This window comes from Vipera berus (assembly GCF_964194415.1).
Source record: "Vipera berus genome assembly, chromosome: 2".
Classification (NCBI taxonomy): Eukaryota; Metazoa; Chordata; class Lepidosauria; order Squamata; family Viperidae; genus Vipera; species Vipera berus.
The window spans coordinates 283,609,611-283,637,488 of record NC_138203.1 but is presented as its reverse complement, the minus strand read 5'-3'; the positions used below and the strand labels follow the sequence as shown (position 1 = coordinate 283,637,488).

Below are 27,878 nucleotides of genomic sequence, written 5' to 3'. Positions count from 1 at the left end.
AAAACGAAACTATCTTTCTCTTTGGTTTTTTTTTTATTTCTTGTTATAAAAATAACCACGGATATTAAGTTTGCAAAAGTAAAAAGCTGAGGCGGTAGTGTTATTTTTACTCAACTGTGTTGAAACAAACACACAGTTTTATTACTTGGGAGGTGATTAACAAAGAACTAGCATTGCTTTGATAGCCAGGAAGGATATTGTCTCCAGCCCCATATTTATCTGCTGCCATATCCCTTCCACTTTCCAAAGATAAGGGGTGTAGTTGATTTTCAGATTACATTTTTCTTGTTTCTGAATTTTCACTCTGGAGGCAATGTAAATAGAGAAGAATGGGAACAGGACAGGACTCAGCGTGCCGGATGGCTTTCTCCTTCCTCAAGCCAACAAGCTGCAGAAGCTGCACGAGGCTTTCACGAACCCCTGAAAACAGGCTGCAAATGCATGTGCTACTTTGGGACACTCCTGGAGGCATTGAGAGACTGGCAGTTTGTCAACTTCAGATGGGGGAGGAAAAACCATCTGCCACATTGAGTTGGATCCCATTGGCAGTCAGCCAACCGCCATTTTAAGTAGACTGTAGCACCCTTCCGCCATTTTAAGGAGTGCAGGCAGCTCCTTTTGCAATTCTGCATCGACTGTTAAAAGAGATTCTTTATTCAGGTACTGCTGTTGCCTCCCAACTCAGGCACCCCGACTTTTGCCTGGAGCTGGTAAGAACTGGAGCCCTGAATTTGAAAGAGGCGCTTTTCCCTTTGCAAAGGGGCTTCTTTCCCCACCCGAAAATAGGAAACACCCAGTAATTCAGGCAAAGCAAAAAGACTCCATTAAGGGCTGTGTGTGCGAAGGAGCAATTCTACCCAGAAAGTTGACACCACCTGTGCTATTTTTGTCCCATCCTTTCAAGGCCTCTCTCCGGGGACACCACAACAAAGTTGCCTGCAATAGCTGTGCTGTGAAACAACTGAGGGTGTGGGGGGGAAATGTGCGTGTTTCTGTGTGGAAGGAAAGCAGCCTGAAGCTCCTAGAAAGGGGCTGTTTTTCTCTTGCAGTCCTCACAAGGAGTAAGACAGGTGGGAGTAGCTGTGGAGGAGAGTGAGTAGTAACCGTGAGTGTGCGTGTGTTGTCTAGGAGCCTGTGTTGTTGCTGGCTGTTGTGTGCCTTGATCCCACCAAACTGGGCCTAGTTAACAGAACCCGTGAGAGGGTGGGAGGGAAAGTCTTTTTATAGGATTCAGAAACAAATACAAACCTTTGGTTTATCTGATATGGCAGAAAAGAAGAGATGAAACAGCAAGAGATGGATTTCAATAGAAAATATTGATTCTAGAAAACTGATGGCTTTTATATACTCCCTTTCCCAGATAAATTTTTATCTTACTTAATGCTTGCAAGTGCCTCCAAGGCTTTCCGGAATCCACATTTTGTTGTGTAGTCACTGAAAAAGCAAGTTCTCACATTCCAAAAAAACCCCACCCCTTGGCTAGAAAGAAAAAGCTGCTTTCTTGAATTTTAAAAAGAGCTCCAGCTTGCCGAGTTAAAAGTGCTAATATCGCCTTTTAAAAATGCAAATAATAAAAGATAAAATCCCAGGCAAGATTTTCTTTTTTTTTTTCTTTGCATAATTGATCTTTATTTCCATCTCGCTCATTGATAATACTATCTATTATTTAATTATTATTAATTAGCACAAATCATTGTCTCTGTGGCAGCTTAATTTGGTGGAGAATAGATATCCTCTCCGGGGAACTATTTAAAACTTCTTCCCCTTTTTTAAATATCTCATCCCAAATAAATTGTATTCTCTCTTGCCTTTTCTCCTTAAGGTTACCGTTATGTTAAACTACCCTCTTATGAAAACTTTGCTTGCATCCCCAGCTCTTCTTCCAGGTGGTCCCTGACTTATGACCGCTAAAGTCTTTGAAAATTTCTCCTTAAGCAGTGAGGCATCATGTGACCACTGGTCATTAAGCAAGACATCACACGACTGCAACTTTCCTTGCCGGCTTCCCCCTTGTCTTTCCTTGAGGGAAGATGGTTGGGAAAGCCACAAAGGGCAATCCCGAGACCGCAGGACACGGTGCCAAGAGAGCTTCCTAGTTGTGTCCGTGGAGCAAAAAGAGACCTTCACCTCAAGTGGAAGGAAATGGGTTGGTAGCAAGGTGGGCAGTGGTGGGATTCAGCCGGTTCGCACCACTTTGGCAGAACCGGGAGCTCATTTTTTGTTGCCCAGGCCCAGAATGGACTGCCGGAAGCAGAATCCACACAGAGAACCGGTTGTTCACATATTTGAATCCCACCACTGAATGTGGGGCTATTCAGATCCATAAGTCACCTTTATAAGGAGGGGAAGGAAGACAGAGGGGTGTGTGTCTGTGTTTGTGTGAAAGGAAGCCAAGGAAACTTTTGCTGTGGCCCCACTTGTTCATTTTTTGTTGCCCAGGCCCAGAATGGACTGCCGGAAGCAGAAACCACATATTCACAAATTTGAATCCCACCATTGAATGTGGGGCTATTCGGATCCATAAGTCATCTTTACAGGGAGGGGAAGGAAGACAGAAGGGTGTGTGTGTGTGTGTGTGTGTGTGTGTGTGTGTGTGTGTGTGTGTGTGTGTGTGAAAGGAAGCCAAGGAAACCTTTGCTGTTGCCCCACCTTGTTCCATGGCCCCATCCGCTCGCTCTAGATACCCGAGATCAAATTCACCCCACATCTTCTGGGAAGGCAAATCTCAGTCATCAGTCCTCCTGACTTCCCCAGGTCTCTTTTTTCTCTGGATGATTTGCTCCTCGGATTCCCTAGCAAAATTGTCCCAAACAATCCAAATAAGTTCTGGTTTCACCAAACCCAGAAGGAGCACAACCTACAGATGGCTCCAAAGTCTCTTGTTCTAATCAGTTCCTACTTGGAAAGCCTTGGGTTGGGAGACCAAGAGGAGATCCAGCTGGCATCTAAGAAAACTCATTTCCTCTCAAAATGTGTCCTCCTGATCATGTGTTGGCCAAGCTTTTCCTTTCCACCTTCTTGGAAAACAGAGCAGCGTCTCAGTTAGTGGGATCGTCCGCCCATAGGGTCTTCTCACCATCTTGAGGGTTCCTTGTCCCAGATGTCTCTCCTTGGGGTCTCCACTCCCAAGAACAGCCTGGCTGTAATGTTCTTGAGAGGAAGAGGAAGATAGCACAACTCTCCATGGGCTTCTTTTGTGCTTGGACACACGTACACACATCTCAACTAATGCTGCCTCTGATTCTCGCTCTGAATTGGAGCTCATGTGTAAAGAGGACAAATCACTCACTTGGTGCTGCTCTGTAGTCATCTTGACGTCTCTCTGCAAAGGGAAAAATCAGTGAAAGCTCAAAACAATCCACCAGAGATCATCAAAACTCTAATTAAGAGGAAGAACTCCAGGAGATATTTCACAGTCACTTTGTCCCATTAATAAAGACAAAAGGACTTTCAAAAACCAAATGTATCTCCTGATTTGTTGCAAGAAAGACCAGCTGCCTACGAGAGGGGTGGGGGAAAATGGGGGAAGCAGCAGCAGCTGGGAGGGGAGGAAAATTTTCATGGAAATCCTTCTCTGCCGCTCTTTGACCAAACCTTTGAAAGGGACGGAACTGGGATGCCTCTTCCCAACACAGAAGAAGGCAGGATTGTCCGAACCTCAGACTCAGCCAAGTGAAGACTGGAGTCCCAGCAAGAGGCTGAGATCTCAGATGCTCCCCAAGAGGGCTGGGAAAACAGGAGAGGAGGAAGCCCAGAAGAAGCTCCCCAAAGGGAGAGACTCGGGAGGAATCTGCCCATCTTCCTTCCATCACCCAGAAAAGAAGGTACTTACTGAAATACCAGATCCCAACAACAGTCACAGCCAGCAGGACGAGAAGACCAGCCACAAAGCAGCCGATGATGATCCCCACGTTGGATTTTGGTTCTGAATTGGGAGAAAAAGCAGATAATTGAAGGAGAGCCTCACTCATCCCAATCGGGGGAGAGACCTAAAATAGCGAAAGCTGGAAATTCCCAAATTCTTCTATGGGTTCCTCTTCGTGTCCCTCTAAGGCAGACATGTCAAACACAAGGCCCGGGGGCCGGATCCGGCCCGCGAAGTGGTTTCATGTGGCCCGCGAAGCCATCCTGGAAACAGTGACGGAACGGCTCCCACTGCCTTGGCTCTGGCCCAGAGACCCTCCTTCTGCCAGAGACCCTCAGATCTGTCCCACTCCTGCCCAGGCCCTCATAGGCACCCTTGATGCGAACGATGTAGAGCTGGCCATGCCCACCCAGTAGGCCATACGCACTCTAGCCACACCCACCCAGTAGGCCACGCCCACCCTGGCCATACCCACCCGGCCCCTTGAGGGCAACCGCAATGCTGATGCGGCCCTCAATGAAATTGAGTTTGACACCCCTGCTCCAAGGGCAGCACGAAGGCTCCTTGCTCACCACCGTTAGAGGATGTGTCCTCCTGATGCTGCCTTTGTCTCTCCCCAGCCCAGCATGAAGGCAGTTGGATTCGTATTTAGCTTTTCCACTCAAAAGCAGCCCTTTGCCATCTTGTGACCCTCAGCGGCTTACAAAACAAAAACTTCATCAACACAATACTGGTGAACAATACGATAACATTTGTTAAACAAGAGTTTTTGTTCTGTTTAGAGGCTGCTCCAGTTTGTCGTAATTTGGGTAGCTCTGTACGTTATGTTTTTTCTTCAGTTTGAGTGTTTGTGTTTTATTATTTAAAGTAAAAGAGTTCATATCACCTAAAATATGCACTTTTATTTCCTTGGTCTGTCCAGAAATAGCAAAAAAATTATATTTTGTCCTTCCAGAACTTCACCATAAAAAATGGAATACGGTGATATGCAACTTCTGGATTGTCCCACAAATGGAAGAAACAGAGTAACAGAGTTTGAAGGGACCTTGGAGGTCTTCTAGCACAACCCCCTCCTCAAGCATTCCAGACAAGTGGCTGTCCAGCCTCTTCTTAGATGCCTCCAGTGATGGAGCACCCACAACTTCTGAAGGCAAATTGTTCCACTGGTTAATTGTTCTCAGTGTTAGGAATTTTCTCCTTAATTCCAGATTGCTTCTCTCCTTGATTAGTTTCCACCCATCGTTTCTTGTCCTGCCCTCTGGTGCTCTGGAAATTAAGTTGACCCCCGTCCTCTTTGTGGTAGCCTCTCAAATACTGGAATACTGCTGTCATGTCCCCCCCAGTCCTTCTTTTCTCTAGACTGGCCAAACCCAAATCCTGCAACTGTCCTTCATATGTTTTGGTCTCCAGGCCTTTAATCATCTTAGTTGCTCTTCTTTGCACTTTTCCCCCAGTCTCAACATCTTTTTTGTAATGTGGTTACCAAAACTGCTTCCAAGTTGCACTTTGTTGTGGGTGCTCCAGTGGTTTATTGTTCTCACTGTCAGAAATTTCTCCTTAGTTCTAGGTTGCTTCTCTCCTTGTTTAGTTTCTATCCGTTGCTTCTTGTCCTGCCCTCAGGTGCTTTGGGGAGTAGCTTGACTCCCTCTTCTTTGGGGCAACCCCTGAGATATTGGGAAGAGTTCTATCATGTCACCCCTAGTCCTTCTTTTCATTAGACTAGTTATACCCAGTTTCTGCAAATGTTCTTTATATGTTTTAGCTTCCAGTCCCCTTATCATCTTTTTTGCTCTTCTCTGCACTCTTTCTAGAGTCTCAACATCTCTTTTATATCGTGGCAACCAAAACTGAATGCAGTATTCAAAGTAGGGTCTTACCAAAGCATTATAAAGTGGCATTGCTTTAGGAGTCAGGTCTGAGGAGGGAAACTTTAAATTTAATTTTCTCTTGCACAAAACTCAGGACTCCTACTGAAGAGCTATCATGCCATTTGTGAACTGATGCTTGCTAAAAACAACAAAACCAAATGAATATTTTATTTTGCCCGGGCTATCAGCATAAAAGTTAAATTTGAACATTTTTTTTGTATTGTAGTAAAAGATTTAAACTTGAACTCTGCAATTTTGGAAGTCCAGTGTAAAAAATGTTAGCAGCAGTTATGAACATATGCAGAGTTCTTAGAGGACATTTTTTCTTGGGTTTTAGGCTGAGCCTCAGGAATTCCCATATCGTATCATAAAATAACGTGCAACCTCTTTCTTAGAGCAGCAACACACAAAGACATTTTGTTCTTTACAGCAGGAAAAGTCTCTGATGGTAATAACTCGGATTGATAGTCCCTTTTCTGACTCCTGATGCATCAGTCCAGATACTCTGTGCATTTCCTGAAGTCAGCTGCAGTTCATCAATTTTAATTAAATTTGCCCTTAAAAAAGGGACTCAGACTCTCCTCCTGACTTTTGTACTTCAGGAATTCTGACTTCCGGATGGCAAGGCGTCGCCGGAGGCAGCCATTTTTCGGCTGTCAGCCTCCCGGCTCTGTAGAGCCGCCGAAAACAGCACCGATCAGCTGTTTCGGCGGCTCGGAAGCCTTCTCCTCGGGAGAAGAGGAGGGGGTGAGCGCCCAGGTAGGGGTAGAGCTCTCCGGGGCCGCCAGAACTTAAAGTTTTGGCGGCTGAGGGATTGAGCCCCCCCGAAGCCTGGGCATGCTCCGGACTGCAAGGCGCCTCTGCTCCGGGTTTTTTGGAGCAGAACAGGGCGTTCGCAACCATCCCTGCTAGCAAGGAAGAACTTTTGAGAACGAGGACGCAGGCAGAGCGATGCAGGAGATTTTGGTGAAGATGGTGTTTTGATCTTTAACTCAATGAACTTTGCTGAGCTCGTAAGTGGAAGTGCGTAGCTAACAATAGTGGGTGAAAATGGCAGCTATATCTTCCAAAATTCCTGCTCTGGTGCAGAAGTCTTCGTTGAAAACTTTATTGTCCCCTACATCTGAATCTGCATCAGCTTTTACAGTAAAAGATTTGCAGAATATGCTGCAAGAGACTATGGAAAAGCAAATGTAACAATTTGCTGAGATAATGGATAAAAAGTTGGAGGAGAAGTTAACAGAAAAACTAGCTAAGGTTATGGATGAAAAGATTACAGAGAAATTAACAGAACTGAGAGCAGATATTATATCTGCAATGCAAGGCATGATTAAATACATTGAGAATTTGGATGAAAGAGTGGAAGATCTTACTCAAAATGATATTAGACTGGAAGCAAAAATGACAGAAACTGAAAATGTGGTAGAGAAAATTGATTATGATTTGATCATGACACAGTATTATCAGATGGAGTTTGCTTTAAGGATTAGAGGCCTAAAAGAAAATCCTAAGGAAAATTTGAAGAAAATGGTTTCTGAGGCTTTGGAAGGGGTTCTGAGACGACCAGCAGATGAAATAATGGAAGACATAGATAAAACTTTTCGTGTTAATTCTTGGATTGTAAGACAAAGGAAATTACCCAGAGATGTGGTGGCTTATTTTACAAAGAGAATGATTAGAAATGAAGTTATCCAGGCCTCCTACAATATTGATTTTGTAATTGCTGAGGAAAAAGTTCTGATTTTAAAAGAGATCCCCTCAAGAATTTTAAGAAAAAGGAAGGAATTTGCTTTTTTGACACAAGAATTGAGACGACGTGATATCAAGTTTAGATGGCAGATACCAGTGGGTATGGTGGTGACCTATGAAGTTACGAGGCATTGTTTTACTACGGTGATTCAGGCACGTGATTTCTACAGTAATGTTTTAAAAGCAGCCCCCATACCATTTTTGGAATCTACAAAGAAAAAAGGTGAGAGAGAGTCTCAACGTTACAGAGAGAATCTACAAGATGCTGAAGGACTAATACAGACAGATGAGAAAGTTACAGGAGTGGATCAAATTTCAGTATCACTGGAGGAGGCCAGAAATTGGAAGAGGCGTGCTGCTTCTAGACGAATGAACCAAGCCTGAAGATTTAGTTGCATAATTGCAGGAGATAACAATGTAATAAGGATTATGGGAATTGAAATTGTTAGAAGGGTTAAATATTTGGGGATATACTTTTCACCCTTATAAAATAACTATGTAATATTTTATGTTGCTTTAGTTTTAAGATGATTATGAAAATTTAATTGGGAAGATTTGTAGTAGTGCTTACTGATATTCTGTAGGCTATGATTTGTTATTTGGTTGGTACGTATATCTACGGTGTGATAAGAAGGTGGATATTGTGTGCTAGGTACTGTATATACTTTGTGATATGCTCTGGTATAACTAGGAAAAATTATAGATGAAAGTTAACTTGTAATATTTTTATGGGTAATAATGAAACAGGTAATAGAAAATATAAGAATGATGTGATTATATAAAAAATTTTAAGTCTGGAAAGTAATGTATGGTATTTTAAGTTGTATAATATATTAGGAGAAGGAAAGGTTGTATAAACTTGGTTTTAGTATGAATTTAAAGCCTAGTTGGAAAGAAGAATAGTTTTTAATAATTGATATAAATTGTTTTATCTGTGATTGTTTTTATTGGGTATTATTGATATTACTGTGGTGGATATTAAATGGACGTTGAATTTAACTATGGTAGTAAGATTTCTAGTAAAAAGGTAAAATTACCGATTACAGAAGAATGGACTGTAAAGTTTTTTTTTCCGAGGATATGGTAAAGATCTTAGTGCACCTGAAAGATTATTTGCAACAGAGAGATAAAGGTAAAGGTAAAGGTTCCCCCGCACACGCGTGCTAGTCGTTTCCGACTCTAGGGGACGGTGCTCATCTCCGTTTCAAAGCCGAAGAGCCAGCGCTTGTCCGAGGACGTCTCCGTGGTCATGTGGCCGGCATGACTAGACGCCAAAGGCGCACGGAACGCTGTTACCTTCCCACCGTAGTGGTCCCTATTTTTCTACTTGCATTTTTACGTGCTTTCGAACTGCTAGGTTGGCAGAAGCTGGGACGAGTAACAGGCGCTCATTCTGTTACGCGGCACTCGGGATTCGACCCGCCAAACTGCCGACCTTCTGATCGACAAGCTCAGCGTCCTAACCCACTGAGCCACCGCGTCCCAACAGAGAGATACTACGGAGCAAATATGGGACTATATGATATATATATGTTTGGAGTTTATCTATATGAGTTAAAGTGCGATAGTTTAAATAGTTTAGGATTGTTTGCATAAGTTAGATTATGATTGTTTGTATTTTTATACCCTGTATTTAGCTCTGGGAAGTGGGGGGGGAGGGGAAAGGGAGGGAGGGGTTGGGGAGGGGGAAGAGGGTGGGAGGGGAGGGGGTTGGGAGGGGTTTTTTGTTTTTTTTTGTTAAAGATAAAATGTATTGTAAAACTTTTTAATTAAAAAAAAGGAATTCTAAAGACAATAAAATCTTTTTTAGGTGCTCACAACAACTGCTGCTTTTCTTCTGGAGACAAGAGAAACAGGGGAGGGAGAGAAGCTAAGAGAGGATCTAAGAGGATTTCATCAGGATCTGCCAATCTTGTGATGGGATTCTGTAGATTCCTTTACATCCCCTGAAGCCACTTCTATGATCTGGTCCATGCAGCTTCACCAACCCCAAACACGGGAAAAACCAATGGATCAAAGCTCAGGTATGCTCACATCTGGACACAGCTGGGGTGAGATTTCCCTCCCACAACCCTCCAGCCTGCCAAAGAGCCCAGCCTTTCCCTCCCTGCAGCCTCTCACCCTCCAGGGCCACGTCCAGAGGCTCCTGCAGGCCGTCGTGCTCCACGTGGCACCGATAGCGGCCCCTCTCTTGGGGATCGATCCGGATGCTGAGCCAGTAGTGGAAAGTTCCATCTGCGTTGGGGGCCACGGAGCCACGGAAGGTGTCCTGCAGCCATTCCTCCCCGTCCCTCCTCCAGGAAGCATCGATCTCCCTGGGGTAGAAGCCATCCAGGCGGCAGACGTGCGTCTCCATCCCATCCTCCACCTCCTTTGTCTTGCTGCTCACCGTCACCTCTGGGGGCTCTGCAGAAACAGCACCCCTGGAATTAACTCTGAGCCCCTCCAGAGCCTGGAAGGTGGGTGGGAAACTTGGGGGGGGCAGGAAAGCAAAAAGGGACTCAGATCTTTTGCAATGTCCGACTGATTAATCTGGAGACGATATTCTCTCTCAAAGGGGACAGAGAGACCTGATGCCAATGGGAGAGAGAGAGAGAGAGAGGGAGACAGACTTGACTACAGTTTGGCTAATGGGGGTTTCACTGAAGAACCCCAAGTGTTCCCGTTGCCTCACTGTGGGCCGTGAACAGGACACCCCCAAGTGCTTCTCCTGCCTGATCCACCCAAACAACCGCCAGGCAGAGGCTGAGATTCCTGCTCCACTGAATGGCGGCCTGGCAAGGGGAACCAAACAGGGCTTCGCGCAACATGGGGAGGGGCTGGAAGGGGAGGGGGAGGATTCCCTCCTGGGCAGACCAAGGACCCAAAGGGACCGTATGTGCACAAGAAATCCGGCCATAAAGGAGGAAAGTCCAACCTGGATCCAGAGGCTCACCTGTTCTCAGCAGTATCTCCTTCCCGTAGGACAGGTACTTCTCCAGCCACTCAATGCAGATTTCCTCCAGGTAGGACTTCCATTCCTGATTGAATCCTGGAATAGCGTCCCATTTCCTCTGGGTGATCTGGGCCTCGGGTTGGGGAGCCACCCAGGTGGGGATCTCCTTGTCAAAGGTGAGGAAGGTCCTCCCATCATAGCCATGATGATTAAAGCCTCCTTTGCTCCCATCAGCCTGGATCTCACAGCCATACATCCACTGTATTATGTGAAGGCCTGAAATAGGAAAAAAGATGATGGTTTGGGGAGTCCTCAAGAAAGAGACAGACCCCCTTCCCTGCAGGGACTTTGACACAGGCACTGACATGCCCATTTCCTCCCTAGCAATCAAGGGAAAGAAATCCCCCATCATTCCCTGCCCTTCTCCCCTCCCTCCACCTGCCTCCCTCCATTCCCCCCCCAGGATGGAGCCCCCGAACCTCCCCAGGAAAAGGGAAGCTGGAAAAGCCAGTAGAGGATCCCGAGGGAGACCGAGAAAAGAAGGAGTCGCAGAAGAAACGGAGGGACGGAGCCTCCTCCATCTTCCCTTCTGCCGTTCCTCTGTTGGGGAGACTCTTGGGGGGAAAGGAAGGGATCCCAGAGAGGGAACAGTTGCCTGAATCTGCAGCTCCAAAGGGACCGAGAATCTCATGGCGTCAAAGAGGATCTGGTCAATCTGCAAAGAAGCTTGCAAGGATCCCTGTGACCACAAATCTTCATCTATGTTCGTAAATATCACCAAGTGACAAGGCTGGCTTCCTTTTTGGCGCTAACCAGCAACAAACCATGGCTTTGTGCAATGTGGGAATGAAGCCTTGAAGGGCCACAAAGGAATATTTTCCATAGCAAGAGCAGCAAGTGGCCCAATCTGACCTGCACCCCCAAAAGGGTTATTGACCTTTGAAATGAAGTTTGAAGTTTACAGTCTTTGCAAGGTCCTGGAGAAAATATTTTGGCTTTAAGTCACCAGATTCTGGGATTTAGAAGGAAACTGAATTTTTGAAAAAACCAAAAGGAAATGTTGAAATGTTTCTACTTCTGGTTGGGCTTGAGAGTGAGGAAGGACACCAGAAACTCTCAGATCTAAGGGAAAACCACTTGTAAGTACAGCTGAACTAAACTGACCAGTCCTTTCCCTCCCTTTCCACTCCCATGAGTGACCAGGTGAGGGATCCTTTCTCTGCAGCTTCTGCTCAGCCTGAGATCTTCTCTTCGGAGGGAGAGGAAGATCCTCCTGAGCTGAGTCTGATCCTGCCCTCCAGAGGAGATTCCCTGATCTGCCCAGGGGGAAAAAAAGGTTCTGGATTTCTGCCCAAGAAGAGTCTCCAGCCATTCACAGGAAGGCAGTGAAAATCTGGCTGCAGTTTTCAAGTTCTCAGAAAAAGCTCTGTCTTATTTCAGAAGCATCAAAAGCTAAGACAGAAACCGTCTTATGTCAGTTGAAGATGAAATCTGTGTGTGTCCATTGCAAGTTTGGCACAGAATTGAATATTTGTGCTGCAAAAAAAAGCACAGGGATCACACTGAAAAGGCAAGTTTTTATTATTAGTGTAAGAAAACGATGTTAATGCATCTCTGCAGGTCTACGCAGGAAACAATTCTGCCCCATCTCTGAGCCGGGATGTTCAGGGGTTCCCGAGGCCTGAAAAATAGTTCAAGGGTTCCTCCAGGGTCAAAAGGTCAACAAAGGCTGCTTTAGGGAGGCTAAAATATATTTATATTTGTAAGAGCTGTGAAGAATATCAGAAGCCACTTCTTTACATTTTTTTATTAATTTTCTTCATTTTTTTTCTTTTCTTGTACTTTTTTCTTTTTGATTTTTTTTACCTCCTTTATTTTACTTTCTATTCTTTTTTATCTTGTGTTGAAAAGGTTCAATACAAATTATATAAAAAATTTTAAAAGGCAAACAGGACATCAGAGACCATTAAAATGTTATTGAAAACACAGAAACTATAATGTCATAAAGCCTTTGCGTAAATCAAGGGCGCCACGACATCTGGAATATTCTGTGCCAGTTCTCGTCACCAGACCTCCAAAAGGGCAGGAGGGATCTGGGGAAGGTCCAGAGGGGAGACCCAGAGGATGGGAGGGTGGAAGCCGCCTCCCTTTGTGCAAAGTCGCGTGGTCGCACAGAGAGACGGACACTTGAGCTGGGTAGTATTTCTTTTATTCGGATCAGGAATGAATCTGGGACAAAGGGGTTTACCTGGTGTTTCTTATACCTGCCCAGGTGAATGATGGCCAATAGAATTGAACCTGGGCTTCCCGCCAGTGCATGTGGCCAATAGGTTTAAACCCTGGCTTCCCGCCAGAGCTGACCATGCCGGGGATGTCAAACTTGCTCCGTCCGGCTTTTCCCGTCTCAGCGGTTATCGCCTGGAGCTGTCCAGCCCCCTGCTGCGCTGGCATTTCCTGTGTATGCTAGCAGCATACACTACACCCCTTCCCCCATAGTGAGGATTTTCCTCTGTCATACCATCTCCAACTATATACACATATTTACAAAACATGGTTACAATGGATACACTTGTTGATCTGTTGCCCCCTTATGAACGTACATAGTCAGCGAGGTAGCTTGGCGCTTTGTGTGGCCTACTTGACCTTCTTGGTACATGTTCTTCCGGAGGTATGGTGTCGTGGCTATTCATTCCTTCCTGAAGCTCCTGTTGAGGAAGGTTGCTGTGTGTCTGTGTGTGTGATTTGCTGATTCCTGGTGACTGCCTGGTTTCTCTATCAGACTCCTGCCTGTACAGGGGTTGCCATTGCTCCCCCCCAACCATCCTCCTTGGTGAATGTGTTTGTATTGGCTTTTGTGTTGGATCTTCCTCCTCACCCCCCAGTGTGTCCTCTGCCCCCCTTTCAGGAGTCCTTTTCCTCAGTTGATCCAGATGCCTTTTCCACAGGAGTCCCCCCTCCACCCTTACTCTGTAGGAAAGGGGCCCTGTTTGCTCTATAATTTCCCCTGGCACCCATGGATAACCCGTACTGTAGTTCCTGGCCCAAATGAGGTCCCCTGAGGTAAAATGTGTCTTGATGCTGGGGTTCCCGTGTCTGCGGCTACTCTGTCCGGATGGAGCCTGTCTAAAGTTGTAATGAGGCGTCTCCCCCATCTGAGTTCCGCTGGGCTTTTGCCTGTGGCAGTGCAAGGTGTTGCGTGTTGGTGAAGGAGGAATGTGGCTAGTCTTTGCTTCCAATCTCCCTGTACTATGCGCTTGAGTGCATCTTTTGTTGTTCTCATGAATCGTTCTGCCAATCCATTACTGGCAGGGTGGAAGGGGGCCGAGGTGACGTGTCTAATCCCCAAGGTCCTCAGGAACACCTGGAAATCCGAGGAAGTAAATTGCGTTCCATTATCTGACACGATTACATCAGGCAACCCATGTGTAGCGAATATCCCCCTCAATGCTTGGATGGTCCCTGCTGATGTCATGCTGCTTACAGGTACCACCTCAAGCCATTTTGAATGACTATCCACAACTACCAGAAATGTGTGACCTTGGAATGGGCCAGCGTAGTCTATGTGCACCCTGGACCAGGGTGAGTGTGTTTCCTCCCACTTATGGACTGGTGCATGTGGTTGTTCTGGCCGTGTCCTCTGGCATGTGTAACACCCCGCTACCTGTGCTTCTATCTCCTTGTCCAACCCTGGCCACCACAGGTAACTCCTTGCTAGAGCCTTCATTCTTACTATCCCTGGGTGTCCTTCATGTAGTGATTGGAGAACTCTTTCCCTGAGCCTTGTGGGAATTATGACTGTTTCCCCACAAAAGGCACCCTTTGTGTGTGGACAGTTCAAACCTTCTTGAGAAGTAAGCAGTGAACTCTTGCCCTGGTGATTTGTCTTACCACCCACTACTCACCCACGAATGAACCCTGCTCAGAACCTTGTCTTTTGGTGTCTCTGTGGCTATGTCCTTTGTGTTGAGGGGGCGTTCTGGCAGTTCTTGGATTGCCAGGATTTGGGCAGCCGGTGCTGGGTCCGGCTCCCTGTCCATTAGGGGCAGTCTGCTGAGACCATCAGCATGCCCCATCTCCTTCCCTGGTCTGTGTATCAATTTACAAGAATATGCAGAGAGAAATATTGACCATCTTAGCATTCTAGGTGACAAAATCTGTGGTGTTTGTTTCTCAGTTGTGAATAGTCCTAATAAAGGTTTATGGTCTGTGAAGATTATGAAATCTCTGCCATACAGGTAATCATGAAATTTCTTTACTCCAGCAACCACTGCCAGTGCCTCCTTGTCTATCTGGGCGTAGTTCCGCTCTGCAGCTGACAGGGTTCTGGAGTAGTAGGCGATGGGAGCCTGAGTTCCATCCTCCTTGAGATGGCTGAGCACTGCTCCAATCCCATAAGGGGATGCATCGCACGCAAGACAGATTGGCTGATCTTCCCTGAAATGGGTGACAGTGGCATCGCTTGCTAACATGTTTTTTAGTGTTTGGAATGCTTTTGCATGTTTGTCAGTCCATTCCCAAGGCGCTTGCTTGTCAGGTAGCCTATGTAGGGGTTCTGCAATTGAGGCTTTGTGAGGCAGGAATGTGTGGTAGAAATTGAGGAACCCCAAGAACGCCTGCAATTCAGGCTTGTTTTTGGGAGCAGGGGCTTCTTTGATTGCCCTCACCTTTGATGCAGATGGGTGGATGCCTTGAGCATCTATCCTGAACCCCAGGAATTCTGTCTCTGGGACCCCAATCCTGCACTTCTCCCTTTTGAGTTTGAGACCTGCCCCCCTGAACCTCTCAAGGACCGTCCTTAAACGGGTTGCCAGCACGTCCGGGGAGCTGGCTGCAATCAGGACGTCATCAAAATAAGGGCAAACCCCTGGTATTCCCTTAAGCGTCCTTTCCATCACCTCCTGAAATATCCCCGGCGCTACGCTAACCCCAAACGGCAACCAGTCTACCCGGAACGCTCCCTTGTGAGTGATGATCGTTTGTGCTCTAGCAGCCCCTGGGTCTACCGGCAATTGCTGATAAGCTTGGGCGAGGTCCAATTTAGCGAACACCGACCCGCCTTGTAGGGACGCTAAGATGCTGCTGACTGCAGGGACCGGATAGGAATGGGCACTTAAAGCTCGGTTTATAGTCCCTTTATAATCAGCGCAGATACGAATTTCCCCATTTGCTTTAATTGGCGTTACGATGGGAGTTTCCCAATCTGCTCCATCAACTGGTGTTAACACCCCCTGGTCTACCAGCTTATCCAATTCCCGCTCTATCTTTTGCTTTAACGCGAATGGAACACGCCTCGCCTTCATCCTTATGGGTTGCACCTGGAGATCTAGTCTAAATGAGATTGGGGGACCCGTGTACTTTCCCAACTGCCCATCGAACACGTCCGCGAATTCCTCGCAGACTGCTTCCAGGGACAAATGGCTCCGTGTCTGATTAATCCCTGTGATTTTGATGCCGAAGGCGTTAAACCACCCTAACCCCACAAGGCTAGTCCGCTGGCCCTCGACGACCAACACACTTAATTTACCCTTGAATCCCTTGTACTGCACCCACAACAACGCCTCCCCCCGGATTTTGATCGGTGAATTTTGAAAGTCAGAGAGGGTCAGTCTGGATGTCCTCAAGGCAACCCGTTGGCCGCTCCGCTTGCAAATGTCTAAAAACGTTCTGGTGGAGATGATGGATACGGCTGACCCTGAGTCCAGCTCCATCAAGCAGGGGACCCCTTGCAGCCTCACCCTCAGTTTTATTTTTCGGGCTAGCGCCTCAGGAGCCCCTGTTTTGAAAACGCCCGGCCGTCCCGACGTGTGACTCACAGTCAGACCCAGCGACCGCTTCCCAGTACCTGTGGCATACTGGAACTCGGCTTCCACCTCGTGTAGGCTGTCCCGCTGCTTGCTTCTGCAGACCGCCGCGATGTGCCCCGTTTTTCCGCACGACCGACACTTCGCCGACTTGAAACGGCAGGTAGACCGGGGATGCTGTCCTCCGCAGCTTGCACAGCGGGTAGACCGGGAGCCGCTCGCGCCACAGCCGGAGCACTGGGTAGACCGGGGCTGTCCGTAGCCGCTGTTCAGGGTAGACTGGGAGTTGCAGGCGCAATGCTGGGTAGACCGAGGGCGATTCGCGCTGTGACCGTGAGGCTGGGTAGACCGGAGTCCGCTCGCTCCGCATCTGCACTCCTGGTCTCTCTCGCCTGCCGTGGCTGGTCTCGGTTCTTTTCTGTTGTCTCGGTCGGGGTTGAAGGATCGCTGAGGTCGGTTGATGGCATCCACCTCCAGCTCTGCCCTGTCTGCGTCGGTGCCTCTTCTCACCTGGTGGATGGATCCGCCTTCCCTCGTCTCGGGCTCCTCGGCTGCATGCCAGGCTAGGAGTTCATCTTGGACATCCCTCAGGGTCAGTTTCTGCTTAGCAAAAAGTTTCTGGCGCAGCTTCCTGTCCCTCACCCCACAAACGAGCCGATCCCGCAGCCTAATTTCTAGATTTTCGAAATTGCAGAGGCGAGCTGCCAGCCTCAGAGCTGCCATATACTGTTTGGCAGACTCACCTGGTCTCTGATCCCGTTTTTCAAAACGATACCGCCAGGCGATCTCGGACGTCTCGGGCTTGAAATGTTCAGACAGCTTCGCCAGCAATTCGTTGTAGCCGACGGAGTGGATGTCATCGGGTGCGCAGAGACCGACCACCATCTGGTAGGTTTCTGTGCCGCAGCTGCAGAGCAGTACCGCCGCTCTCTGCCAGTCCTCCTTCACCCCGTTCGCCCTCAGGTAGCATTCTATCTGCCCCACGAAGGCTTCCCACTCCTCGGGGCGGCCACTATTGAAAAGGGGATACTGACCCAGTTGTGTCATCTCGTCGTCGTCTCGGTTGCCCTGCGTCTGGATCCGGGGCTGCCGATTGGATTCCGTCCGCGGCTAGCGTTGTCCGATGCAGGATCCCACCTTCGTCACCAGTGCAAAGTCGCGTGGTCGCACAGAGAGACGGACACTTGAGCTGGGTAGTATTTCTTTTATTCGGATCAGGAATGAATCTGGGACAAAGGGGTTTACCTGGTGTTTCTTATACCTGCCCAGGTGAATGATGGCCAATAGAATTGAACCTGGGCTTCCCGCCAGTGCATGTGGCCAATAGGTTTAAACCCTGGCTTCCCGCCAGAGCTGACCATGCAGGGGGTGTCAAACTTGCTCCGTCCGGCTTTTCCCGCCTCAGCGGTTATCGCCTGGAGCTGTCCAGCCCCCTGCTGCGCTGGCATTTCCTGTGTATGCTAGCAGCATACACTACACTTTGAGGAAAGGTTGGGACATTTGGGGCTGTTTGGCCTGGAAAAGAGGCTCCCCTCCACTCTGGCCGCTCTCCTTCCTCCTTCCTCCACCAGGGGGAGCCCTCTGGGTCCAGCTCTGCTCCCCCGAGAGGCCAGCAGGGGGCCTGGGGGGATCTGAGGGGATCCTCGGGGATCAGGGGCAGAACAGGCAAATCTCTGGGGTGTCTGTCTATGGGGGGAGGGGGAAGGAAAGGGCAGAAGAAGGGGGGCTGCACCTCCTTGGGATGAAAGGAGGGAAAATGGCGGATGTTTGTGGAGAAGGTTTCTCTCAGCCCAAAGCAGCCTCTGGTGACACAGATATTTCCTTGCAATCTCTCCCCTAAATCAGCTCCCTTGAAGGTGAATCTTGTGCCCCAAAGATGGCAGAAGGGGGGGCTGCTGAACAAGGCCTCCCCCCTCCAGGGCAGCCCCACCAAGAGGGCAGCGCAGGAGTCCAGCCTGAGGGACCAAGGATGGGAAGCCATGATGGCTCTGAGCGACTCAGGAAGGCCCCCAAATGGGGTTTTCTTTCTTTTCTCTCCTTTTTCCCCTCAAGATTGGGAGGATCCTGGAAGTGATCCTGTGCCCCCCCCAAGAGGCCCCCGCCCCATTTGTCCTCCTTGCCTCTCCTTCCGCCTGGAGGATGAGAAGAAGTTCCTGCCATTTTGGGCCCCTCTCATCCCTCCAGATAGAAGTGAAAGAGAGGGATCTAGAAAGCCCAGGTGGATCTGCAGTTGATCCATCATTTCTCTGGAGTGGAAACAGAGAGAAGAACAGGGACCTGCTTCCCCCAGGATCTCCTTAGGATCCACCTGCTTTTTTCCGGGAGAGGAGAGACCTGGGATCCCCTCCCTCCCCCACAGCAGGGGGTCCACCAAGGCCAGGACACCCCAACTTTCATGGGGGGAGGGGAGATTTTGGCCTTTCTTTATCTCAGTTTATATCCATCTCCACATCCTATCAATATCCAGAGAGATGGAGGGATAAATTTAAAAGAATGTTTTTATTAATTGTAACTGGCAGAAAACATCAGCTATGGAGGCAACGACAAGCTTATGTTGATTTTTTAAAAAAGAATAAAGATATTAAAAACTTTTTTTAAATGTGGGGAAGCAGCCTTTCCCTTTGAAGGGACCCCCCCTTTCTCCCCCCTCTGGTTCCTGGGGAGGGGATTATGGGGCAGAAGGAGCCACCCGACCCATCACTCACCTTCGCTCTGATTGTAGCGAAGCCTCAGAATCTCCAGACCTTCTCTGAATCCCTCCTCATTGCCACGGGCTCTCTGGGTGTTCCAATCCCAGTATTGGGGGTCCTCCTTCCCCACCTTCTCCATCCAGGAGACTCGAGGCTCCCTCCTCCGGCTGTGGCTGTCATAGTAAACAAAGGCCTGACCGTCCACGTACCCAACAGAGACAAACTGGGGCAGCCCCTGACTGGGCTCCGAGATGGAGGTGGAGAAATACTTCATGGAGTGCGAAGAGGCGCCTGGAAGGGACCCAGAGGGGCAGAGTTAGGGGGCTCCAGTCAAGGTCCCTCATCCTATGGAGGCTTCAATCTGAGGTTCTGGGGGGAAAGAAGGAAGAAGAAGAAGGAGGAGGAGGAAGAGGAGGAGGAGGAAGCTGGGGAGAGGATGGAAGGGGAGGAAGAAGAAGAAGAAGAAGAAGAAGAAGAAGAAGAAGAAGAAGAAGAAGAAGAAGAAGAAGAAGAAGAAGAAGAAGAAGAGAGCTGGGGAGGAGAAAGGGGGAGAAAAAGGGGGAGGGGATGGAAGGGGAGGCAGGAGGGGGAAGGAGGGAGCGACTGAGAGGGAAAGAAGTAGCTTTTGGGGGGGGCTGAAGGGTTGGAGGGCAGGGAAGGTGGGGTGAGAGAGGAGGGGAAGGCCGGGTCCCCCAAACTTTACCTGCCCCATGGATTGTTAATAGCTGCATATCTGAGGGGTCCTTTTATAAGACGGGGGAGGGAAACAGGGAAGGGGCAATCCAGGTGAGACCAGAAGCCGGGATCCAAAGGGGGAACTCACATATGGGGAGGCAAAGGGGGGAGGGAAGGGAGCAGCAGTGAAGCCACGTAGCCCTTCCAAATCTTCCTCCTGTTCCCCCTCCTGGCTGGAAAATTCCCCCTCCCCTCCCAAAGTTCAGCCATCTGAGCAGGATTTGGTTTTGAACCCGGGACTAAGAGGGGGGGGCTCACCCTCATTCCACAGAAAATCCCACTGTGATTATCCAAACATTTCTTCCTCACAGCAACCCAGTTAGGGCACAAAAACCATTTCAATGCACCAGATTTACTCTGAATCTCCCCCTTCACCTTCCAGAGAAGCTGCTCTGAAACTTCTCCTCCTCTGCTTCTGATCCTGCACTTTCTCAGCAGAAAGAAAGGCAGAAATGCTCCCCCCAGCCAGCTTGGGAGGGGGGGTGGTGTTTGAACGTGGCTACCCAACTCTTCACATGATCAGTGACTCTCAACATAAAGGCCTAAATTAGAGTTTCTCAGACTCAGCCACTTGGACTTCAACTCCCAGAATTCCCCTCACCCGGAAGAAAGCCCTGGGGCCTCTCCACCCTGGCCCCACGCCTTGCCCCCACTGAGGCTGCTTGGGAGTTCCTGCTGCCAACTGTCATGTTTGGGGGGGGCTCTGCTGGGATCCTCTCCCCCAAAATCAGCCTTTGTGGGGAGGGTCCTGTCACCTTTAAAAACCCTCTGGGGAATTCAAGATAAACATACAACATTATTTCAGTTTCTATCATGCAAACTCCCAAACCAGCAGCATCAAAGTTTCCTCAGCCCTTCCTTGCAGGAGAGACTATGTTAAGGAATTTGTTGTGCAGAGGTCTCCTTGTGCTACCAAAGAGTTGCACAGACAAGGAAGGGTACTGAGAGCAGCAAGAGTCACACAGAAAGAGTACACTGAGTTGTAAAAGCAAAAAGTATTTTACTTTGAGGGTGGTGTAAAAACAAAAATGCACAGTCAAAAATAAACAGTCCAAGTCATAAACAATAGCAACAGTCCAAGGAGTAATCCAAACTACAAAGTCTTCTTACCGGTCCAGAGGTCAATACACAGTTCAGGTTTACAACAGTAGTAAACCAACAGCAGAGCAAAAACAGTAATAGTAGAGATCAGTGAATTCAGAGAGAGAGAGAAGCTACGTTCCTAGCTTCCTCTTATGGCCATGAGAACACTTACACACCCATTGGCCAATTAACTTCTTAAAGACATAGCAACATCATGGTTAATATATTTTCAACCCAACATTGTAGGCTACCACCATATGCCTAACATTCTCCCCTTTGGGTAGAATAATATATAACTCTTACAATCTTATGCACATTCTTTCACAATTAGCATTGTGTTTCACAGCACTTTGTACCTTCGTAAAATGGTCTGCAATATTTACATCAGATGAACAATACTCTAGCTGTATTAATTTATCTTTGATACATTGTCTGACATTTAAATAACGAAGATCAGTATGTTTAGATCTTGTTCTTACTGCAGCATTGTTAGCCATCTTTATTGCAGCTTGATTGTCCTCATACACAATAAAGGGATCATTTACATTTAAACCCATATCTAACAATAATTGTTTGTACACTAGCAGTTCTGTACATAACACTGATAGACATGAAAATTCAGCCTCCATTGTAGATAAGCTTATGTGTTTTTGTCTAATGGACTTCCATCCAATCAAAGAATCTCCCAACATAACAGCCAACCCTGAAGTAGATTTACGAGTGTTTGTATCAGAGGCAAAACTCGCATCTGCATATGCAGTAAGGATTAACTCACGATTTGGCTCTAAATATAACGAGTAGTGAATAGTTTGCTTCAAATACCTTAATACTCGTTTAGCTGATTGCCAGTGTCTAACAGTTGGATTATTGTTGTACCTAGCTAATTGGTTTACACAGTAAGAAATATCAGGTCTAGTCCAATTACTAAGATACATAAGACTTCCTATCAAAGATTGGTACATAGCCTTATCAAATACAGGACTCTCAACATTAGTGTCCTTAAAATCCATAGCCATCGGAGTTTTTGCTGGTTTACACATTTCCATATTGTATCTCTTTAATAACTGAGATATTTTACTGGCTTGCGAAACCTTAAAACCCCTATTCGTTTTCACAATATCTAACCCCAAATAGTGGCTTATTTTCCCAAGATTTCTAATTGTGAATTTATTTTGTAATCTTGAAATGATAGTTTGTGCTTCTAACTCAGTTTTTGTTATTATTGCAATATCATCTGTGAATAATAAGAGAAAATGCTCTGTTGTGATCTCTTCTAAACAAACAAGGATCAGCATTACTGGCTACAAAACCTAATGCACTTAACTCATTAACTATACATTTATTCCACTCATAGCCTGATTGTTTCAATCCATAGAGGCTTTTCTTTAATTCCCAACAATCATGGTCTCTATCACTGGTCAATCCTGGTGGTATTCTTAAATAAATAGTATGTTGCAATGGAGCATGTAAATATGCAGTTTCAACATCTACATGGTTAACCATATATTGATTTTTAGCCGCCCATACTAAAGCTGCTCTTAAAGTAGTTGCCCTCAGACTGGGTGCAAACACCTCATCATAATCCTTAGTAGTTTGGGCAAAACCTTGTACAACCAAACGTGCCTTATGGGTTACGGTCCCATCTACACCCTTCTTTATTTTATATATCCATTTGCAACCTATAGCTTGCTCACCAGGTGGCAGTTTTGCTTTCTCATAGACCTTAAGATCCTGCAAAGACTTCAACTCCCTGTTCATTGCAGCTTTCCATGATGCCTGTTCCTTTTCAGGATACATCCTGATCTCATCATAGTTAGAAGGCTCTACACTAACTTGACATATTACACTTGCTTCATAGCAATCAGGTGGACATCTGATGCGCGTTGAACGCCAAGGAATTACAGGGCTTTGAATTTCGGACTCCTTTCTTTCCTCTGATTCCTCTTTTATCTCCTCTATCTCTTCTTCATCTTTTATATTTACATATGTATTATCATTACTAGTTACGTTATGAGAGGAGTCCTCAAACACTAGAGGATCAGTATTAACAGTTTCTTGCTCTAACCTATCCCAACCGACATGCTCAAGGAATTTGGCACTAGAACTGGTATATACATTAGTTGTGCCTCGTTCCCAGAAACGATAAGATCTGTGATTAGCTTCGTAACCTACGAAGTATAATTGCCTAGCCCTATGTTGGCCTTTACTCCTGAGTTGTGCAGGAATGTGGACCCAAGCTGGGGTGCCAAACGTGTGCAGATAATCAAGGTTTGGTTTTTTACCATGCCATATTGTGTATGGTATTTTACCAGTAGAAGTATTAACAACTATATTCAGAACATGGTTTGCACATTTTGCTGCCTCCCTCCACAGTCTATCTGTTAAGTCAGAATCTTTTAACATGGTTCTCATCATGGCTTGTAACGTTTGCCCACGTCTCTCAACAAATGCATTATGTTGAGGCCTATAGGGGGCTGAACGTTTATGCTCAATGCCAGCTGATTCAAGCATATCAACAAAGCGCTTGTTTGTAAATTCAGTACCATTATCAGTAATTATGCACTGAACCTTTCTCTTTGTTTTTCTCTCCACGAATTTGAGCCAGTTTGCAAATTGTTGGAAAGTGTCTGCCTTTGACTTAAGCAGATAACAAAATCCATAACGAGAGTAGTGGTCCAATATACTTAAAATATAACATGACCCTCCTAAACTTGGTTTCATTGGTCCAATTAAGTCAGCAAACACAACTTCCAAAGGTACAGTTGTTTTAAAGCCATTTAACCTGTTTGCAGGAGTTGCCTTACTCTTTTCCTGATTACAGGCATTGCAATTCAAATACTTACTACATGGCTTCAGTTTAATTCCTTCTACTAACTCAACTGTTTTACGTAGTGAGTTAAAGTTTACATGCCCTAACCGCCTATGCAATAAATGTATACATTCATCATGTGGCTTCTTGTTCTCACATATTGAGTTGGCTGTACTAACCTGGTTACTTGTGAGAACAAATAAACCATTTTTCAAATTAGCAGTTACACAGATTCCATTCCTCTCAATAGTGCATTGCTCCCCTCTGAATGTTACCACAAACCCAACTTTAACCAATTCCCTTACAGATAAAAGGTTGAATCTTAGTTTAGGTATATATAACATAGGTAACTGTTCATCAATACATGGACAATAGGAATTACCTTCACCAGAGGCCTTCATCCTCCAACCGTTTGCCAGTGAAACATATTGGTTGCTGTTTTTCATATTAATAAACCTCTTTTTCTCTTTAGTAATGCATTGTGAAGCCCCACTATCAACAACCCACAATTCATTGTTTCTGGATGTTGGTTCACCAGAAATAGCCAAACCAATGCTCTTCTTAGCCTTTCCACTGCTATTTACATTCTGTTTTTTACCCTTCCTACAGAATTTGGCTATATGCCCTTTAGCACCACAAGAATAACATTTCTTGACGTTGTAAGCAGTGGTAAATGGCTGCTCCTCTTGTGGCTGTGTCTCTCTCAGCTGGTCTCGGTCACGCCTCCTTCTGGACTCTTCCAGCAGTCTCCCAGTAATGTTAGTCAATGTCAGTTCCTCTCTGGCCAGGACTTCCAAAGAAGAAACATACTCATCATAACTCTCATCCAAAGATGACAGAATAATGTAGACCTGATGCAACTCTGAAAAAATCAGCTCCTTTTCATGAAGCTCTTGAAATGTTGCCTTCATGTAATTTAAATGGGTCAGCATATCTCCATTCCTCTGCAGACGAGCCCTAAACAGCTTACGTGTAAGGTGTATATGTGCACCCACACTGTCTCGAACATAAAGCCTTCGCAAAATGCCCCAACACCTAGCAGCAGACTCCTCACCACGAATATGGACAAGCTGCTGGTCATTCAGGGTTAGTCCAATAATGCAAAGAGCTTTCTCATTGTTTCGTTTAAAGTCGTCTATCTTCTTTGCATCCTCTTCGTCATCTGGATCCCAAACAGTAGTATCTGGTGGGTTATTTACAACAGTCCATAGTCCTTCCTTGCGCAAAAGCAAGCAGCATTTCATGGACTAGGAAACATAGTTTGTCCCATCCAACCGGGTTATCCAGGAGATGCCTGACAACAGTTCTTGTGCCATTTTACACCAAAATAGCTAACACAAACTCAGCTAGGAATACTGTGTGTACTAACCCTCAGTACAGGTCTGGGCCCATAACCAGTGTTAAGGAATTTGTTGTGCAGAGGTCTCCTTGTGCTACCAAAGAGTTGCACAGACAAGGAAGGGTACTGAGAGCAGCAAGAGTCACACAGAAAGAGTACACTGAGTTGTAAAAGCAAAAAGTATTTTACTTTGAGGGTGGTGTAAAAACAAAAATGCACAGTCAAAAATAAACAGTCCAAGTCATAAACAATAGCAACAGTCCAAGGAGTAATCCAAACTACAAAGTCTTCTTACCGGTCCAGAGGTCAATACACAGTTCAGGTTTACAACAGTAGTAAACCAACAGCAGAGCAAAAACAGTAATAGTAGAGATCAGTGAATTCAGAGAGAGAGAGAAGCTACGTTCCTAGCTTCCTCTTATGGCCATGAGAACACTTACACACCCATTGGCCAATTAACTTTTTAAAGACATAGCAACATCATGGTTAATATATTTTCAACCCAACATTGTAGGCTAACACCATATGCCTAACAGACTAAATTCACAAGACTATTCCAAAGTTTACTATCAATGACAAAAAAAAAATCATTAAATCACTGTTTAGTTTTCATTGTCAAAATACAAACACGGAAGAGACTCTGGGGCTGCGCAAGGACAGAAAAACAACAGCTTGTAAATGTGTTAAAAAATTAAAAGAAAAGTAAAATGAATAAAATGCTGCTGGGAAATCAATTAAGCTGAAAAATCCCCAAGGCCCCTTCTTGGTCTCCATTCTGAAATTTCTTCAGGTCAGAAATTCTTCCGGGGCACCAAAGAGTGTAAAGATCATTTTCGGGATCCTTCACGGGACTTATTTGGGCAGAAACTGGGTCTGTGTGGAAAAGGGCAGGACCTCCAAAGCCCCCCAGGGAAATAAATGCAGGCAGTCCTTGACTTACGACCATTATTCAGCCCACATTTTTTGTTGCTAAGTGAGACATTTGTTAAGTGAGCTTTGCTCCATTTTACGATTTTTTTTGCCACAGTTGTTAAATGGATCGTTGCAGTTGTTAAATTAATAACCCCGTTGTTAGGAGAATCTGGCTTCTCCATTGACTTTGCTTGTCAGAAGGTCGCAAAATGGGATCACTGCAACCGTCATAAATACGAACCAGTTGCCAAGCATACAAATCCTGGTCACGTGACCATGAAGATGCTAAAATGGTTGTGTGAAAAATGGTCATAATTCACTTTTTTCAATGATGTTATAACTTTGAATGGCCACTAAATGAATTGTTGAAAATCAAGGACTACCTGTAGTCCCATTGCCCAGTCCCTCCAGTATGGTCTCCCAGTCTCCCAAGGCAAAGGCCTCGGCCTCCTCCTTCCTGCTCCTCCCCACAATCCCAGCGGCTTCTCAGAGCTTTTGGGGAGAGGGATCCCCAGATCCACTTCCTACTCTGGGGAGATTTTAAACGGATCAGAGCTTTTCTCCGACAGAAGGAGGGGGGGATGGGACCCTCCGTGATCCAGAACCCACTTCTTCCCCTCCTGGGGCTGAGCAGTGAGGGAGTCTGAATCTGCCTGAGAGGAGAAACGTGTGAATGTAACGCAGGTTGGGCGTCCTCACAATCACGAATCCTCCTCAGGTCAGGAAGGGCTGGTCAGTTTGGGCCTGTCTGTGTCCAAGCAAGCCCTTCAGTTCAGGCTCTCCATCCATCCAGGGGAGCTTCTCTCCTTCCGCCTCCAGCCCAGACTATCTGATCCTTCAGATCCGGAGTTTTGGAAATGCCTTTGGAAAAGCTGCTGCCTTGAGAGTTTCTCTGAGCAATCAACCAGGAACAAACCAAGGCCCCCAAGTGATTGCTAAGGAATAATATAATATTAAAATTTTAAATATTTTGTAATTCTGCCAATTGGGGGCTTCTGAAATGGAAGAAGGGAGATCCGAGGAGGCAAATACCCACCTGTCCCAGGAAAAAAAGCTCTGGGGAGAGGGGTTGGGACAGGGGTGGTGGTGGCGATCCAGGAGAAAGTGAAAATGAAGAAAGAGGGATCTTGAGGAAGCTTATTCAAGGATCGTTTCTCCCCACACTCTTTTTTCTCCTGCTGTGTTCACACGGCATCCTTTACTCTTGATTGTCCCATTGCACCAGCCGCCGTCTCTGCCAACGTAGGGAAAAGAACCGAGAAACGAGCCGGTTCTTCCCAGCCCCAGAAGAAGCCAGAAAAGGCCGCCCATCACCTCTGAAGGCAGCAGAGGCGACCCAGGTGGGAGGTAATAACAATAATAATAATAATAATAATAACAATGATAATAATAATAACAATAACAACAACAACAATAATAATAATAATAAGTAGTAGTAGTAGTAGTATATTATATTATATTATATTTATTAAACTTATATACCGCCCTTCTCCTGTAGGACCCAGGGCGGTTCACAAGGCAATTAAAACAACATTACAATACAAAAATTAATAGCAATTAAAATAGATTAAATTTTCCTTGATTAAAATCTAAAATCTAGTAGGAGTAGTAGTAGTAGTAGTAGTTGGAAGGGACCTTGGAGGTCATCTGTTTGTGAACTGACCTGATCACGTGCAAACGCCGGTTCCTGACAACCTCGGCTTTGGAGGAAGGAAAGGATTGAGCTTAGGCGGCGCCCAGGTAGACTTGACTGACATCTGGAAGCTCCCCTCCTTGTCCCGCTCCCAGAGGGGCTCTCGTGGTGTATGTGGTGGGGGGGGGAGACCGGCAGCAGGGCCCCCCCACCACTTGGGGGGTCTGATCTCAAAGTGGCCAGAGGGGGGAGGGGGAGCGGACTAGAAAGAGGACCGAATCTGGGAATTCTCTTTCTGGGAATAAACTTTTTGGGGGGGGAGGAGAGAGAAAGTTTCCACCTGGCAGAAAAAGGGGGCGAAACCCCCGACGCCCCCGAAAGGGACTCACCGAAGCAGCTCTCGCGCAGGACCACCTTCGCCAACACCAGGAGCAAGAGGGGCGCAGGGCGCAGAGCCAT

General features: G+C 46.5%; 2 protein-coding genes across 2 annotated transcripts; both read right to left on the bottom strand.

Moving 5' to 3' along the window:
* Positions 1 to 20: 20 nt before the first annotated feature.
* LOC308661247 (class I histocompatibility antigen, F10 alpha chain-like) lies at positions 21 to 27,878 on the bottom strand. Its single transcript, XM_081316161.1, has 6 exons — positions 27,809 to 27,878; positions 18,924 to 19,081; positions 10,418 to 10,693; positions 9,604 to 9,888; positions 3,833 to 3,925; positions 21 to 3,322 (listed from the first exon to the last, which is right to left on the bottom strand). The coding sequence occupies exons 2-6, from the start codon at positions 19,045 to 19,047 to the stop codon at positions 3,282 to 3,284; spliced, it is 819 nt and encodes a 272-aa protein (XP_081172287.1). The 5' UTR covers positions 19,048 to 19,081; positions 27,809 to 27,878; the 3' UTR covers positions 21 to 3,281.
* LOC308661244 (uncharacterized protein) lies at positions 11,941 to 17,161 on the bottom strand. Its single transcript, XM_081316158.1, has 2 exons — positions 16,260 to 17,161; positions 11,941 to 12,098 (listed from the first exon to the last, which is right to left on the bottom strand). Exons 1-2 carry the CDS (start codon positions 17,101 to 17,103, stop codon positions 12,082 to 12,084), a joined length of 861 nt encoding a protein of 286 aa, XP_081172284.1. The 5' UTR covers positions 17,104 to 17,161; the 3' UTR covers positions 11,941 to 12,081.

Coding starts and splice junctions, on each gene's coding strand:
- LOC308661244 (XM_081316158.1), bottom strand. CDS start 17,103: ATGGTGGTCGGTCTCTGCGCACCCGATGACATCCACTCCGTCGGCTAC.
- LOC308661247 (XM_081316161.1), bottom strand. CDS start 19,047: ATGGAGAAGGTGGGGAAGGAGGACCCCCAATACTGGGATTGGAACACC. Junction 9,889..10,417: donor GGAGATACTGCTGAGAACAG/GTGAGCCTCTGG, acceptor CTGTTTCTGCAG/AGCCCCCAGAGGTGACGGTG. Junction 3,323..3,832: donor TGTTGGGATCTGGTATTTCA/GTAAGTACCTTC, acceptor TTCCCTTTGCAG/AGAGACGTCAAGATGACTAC.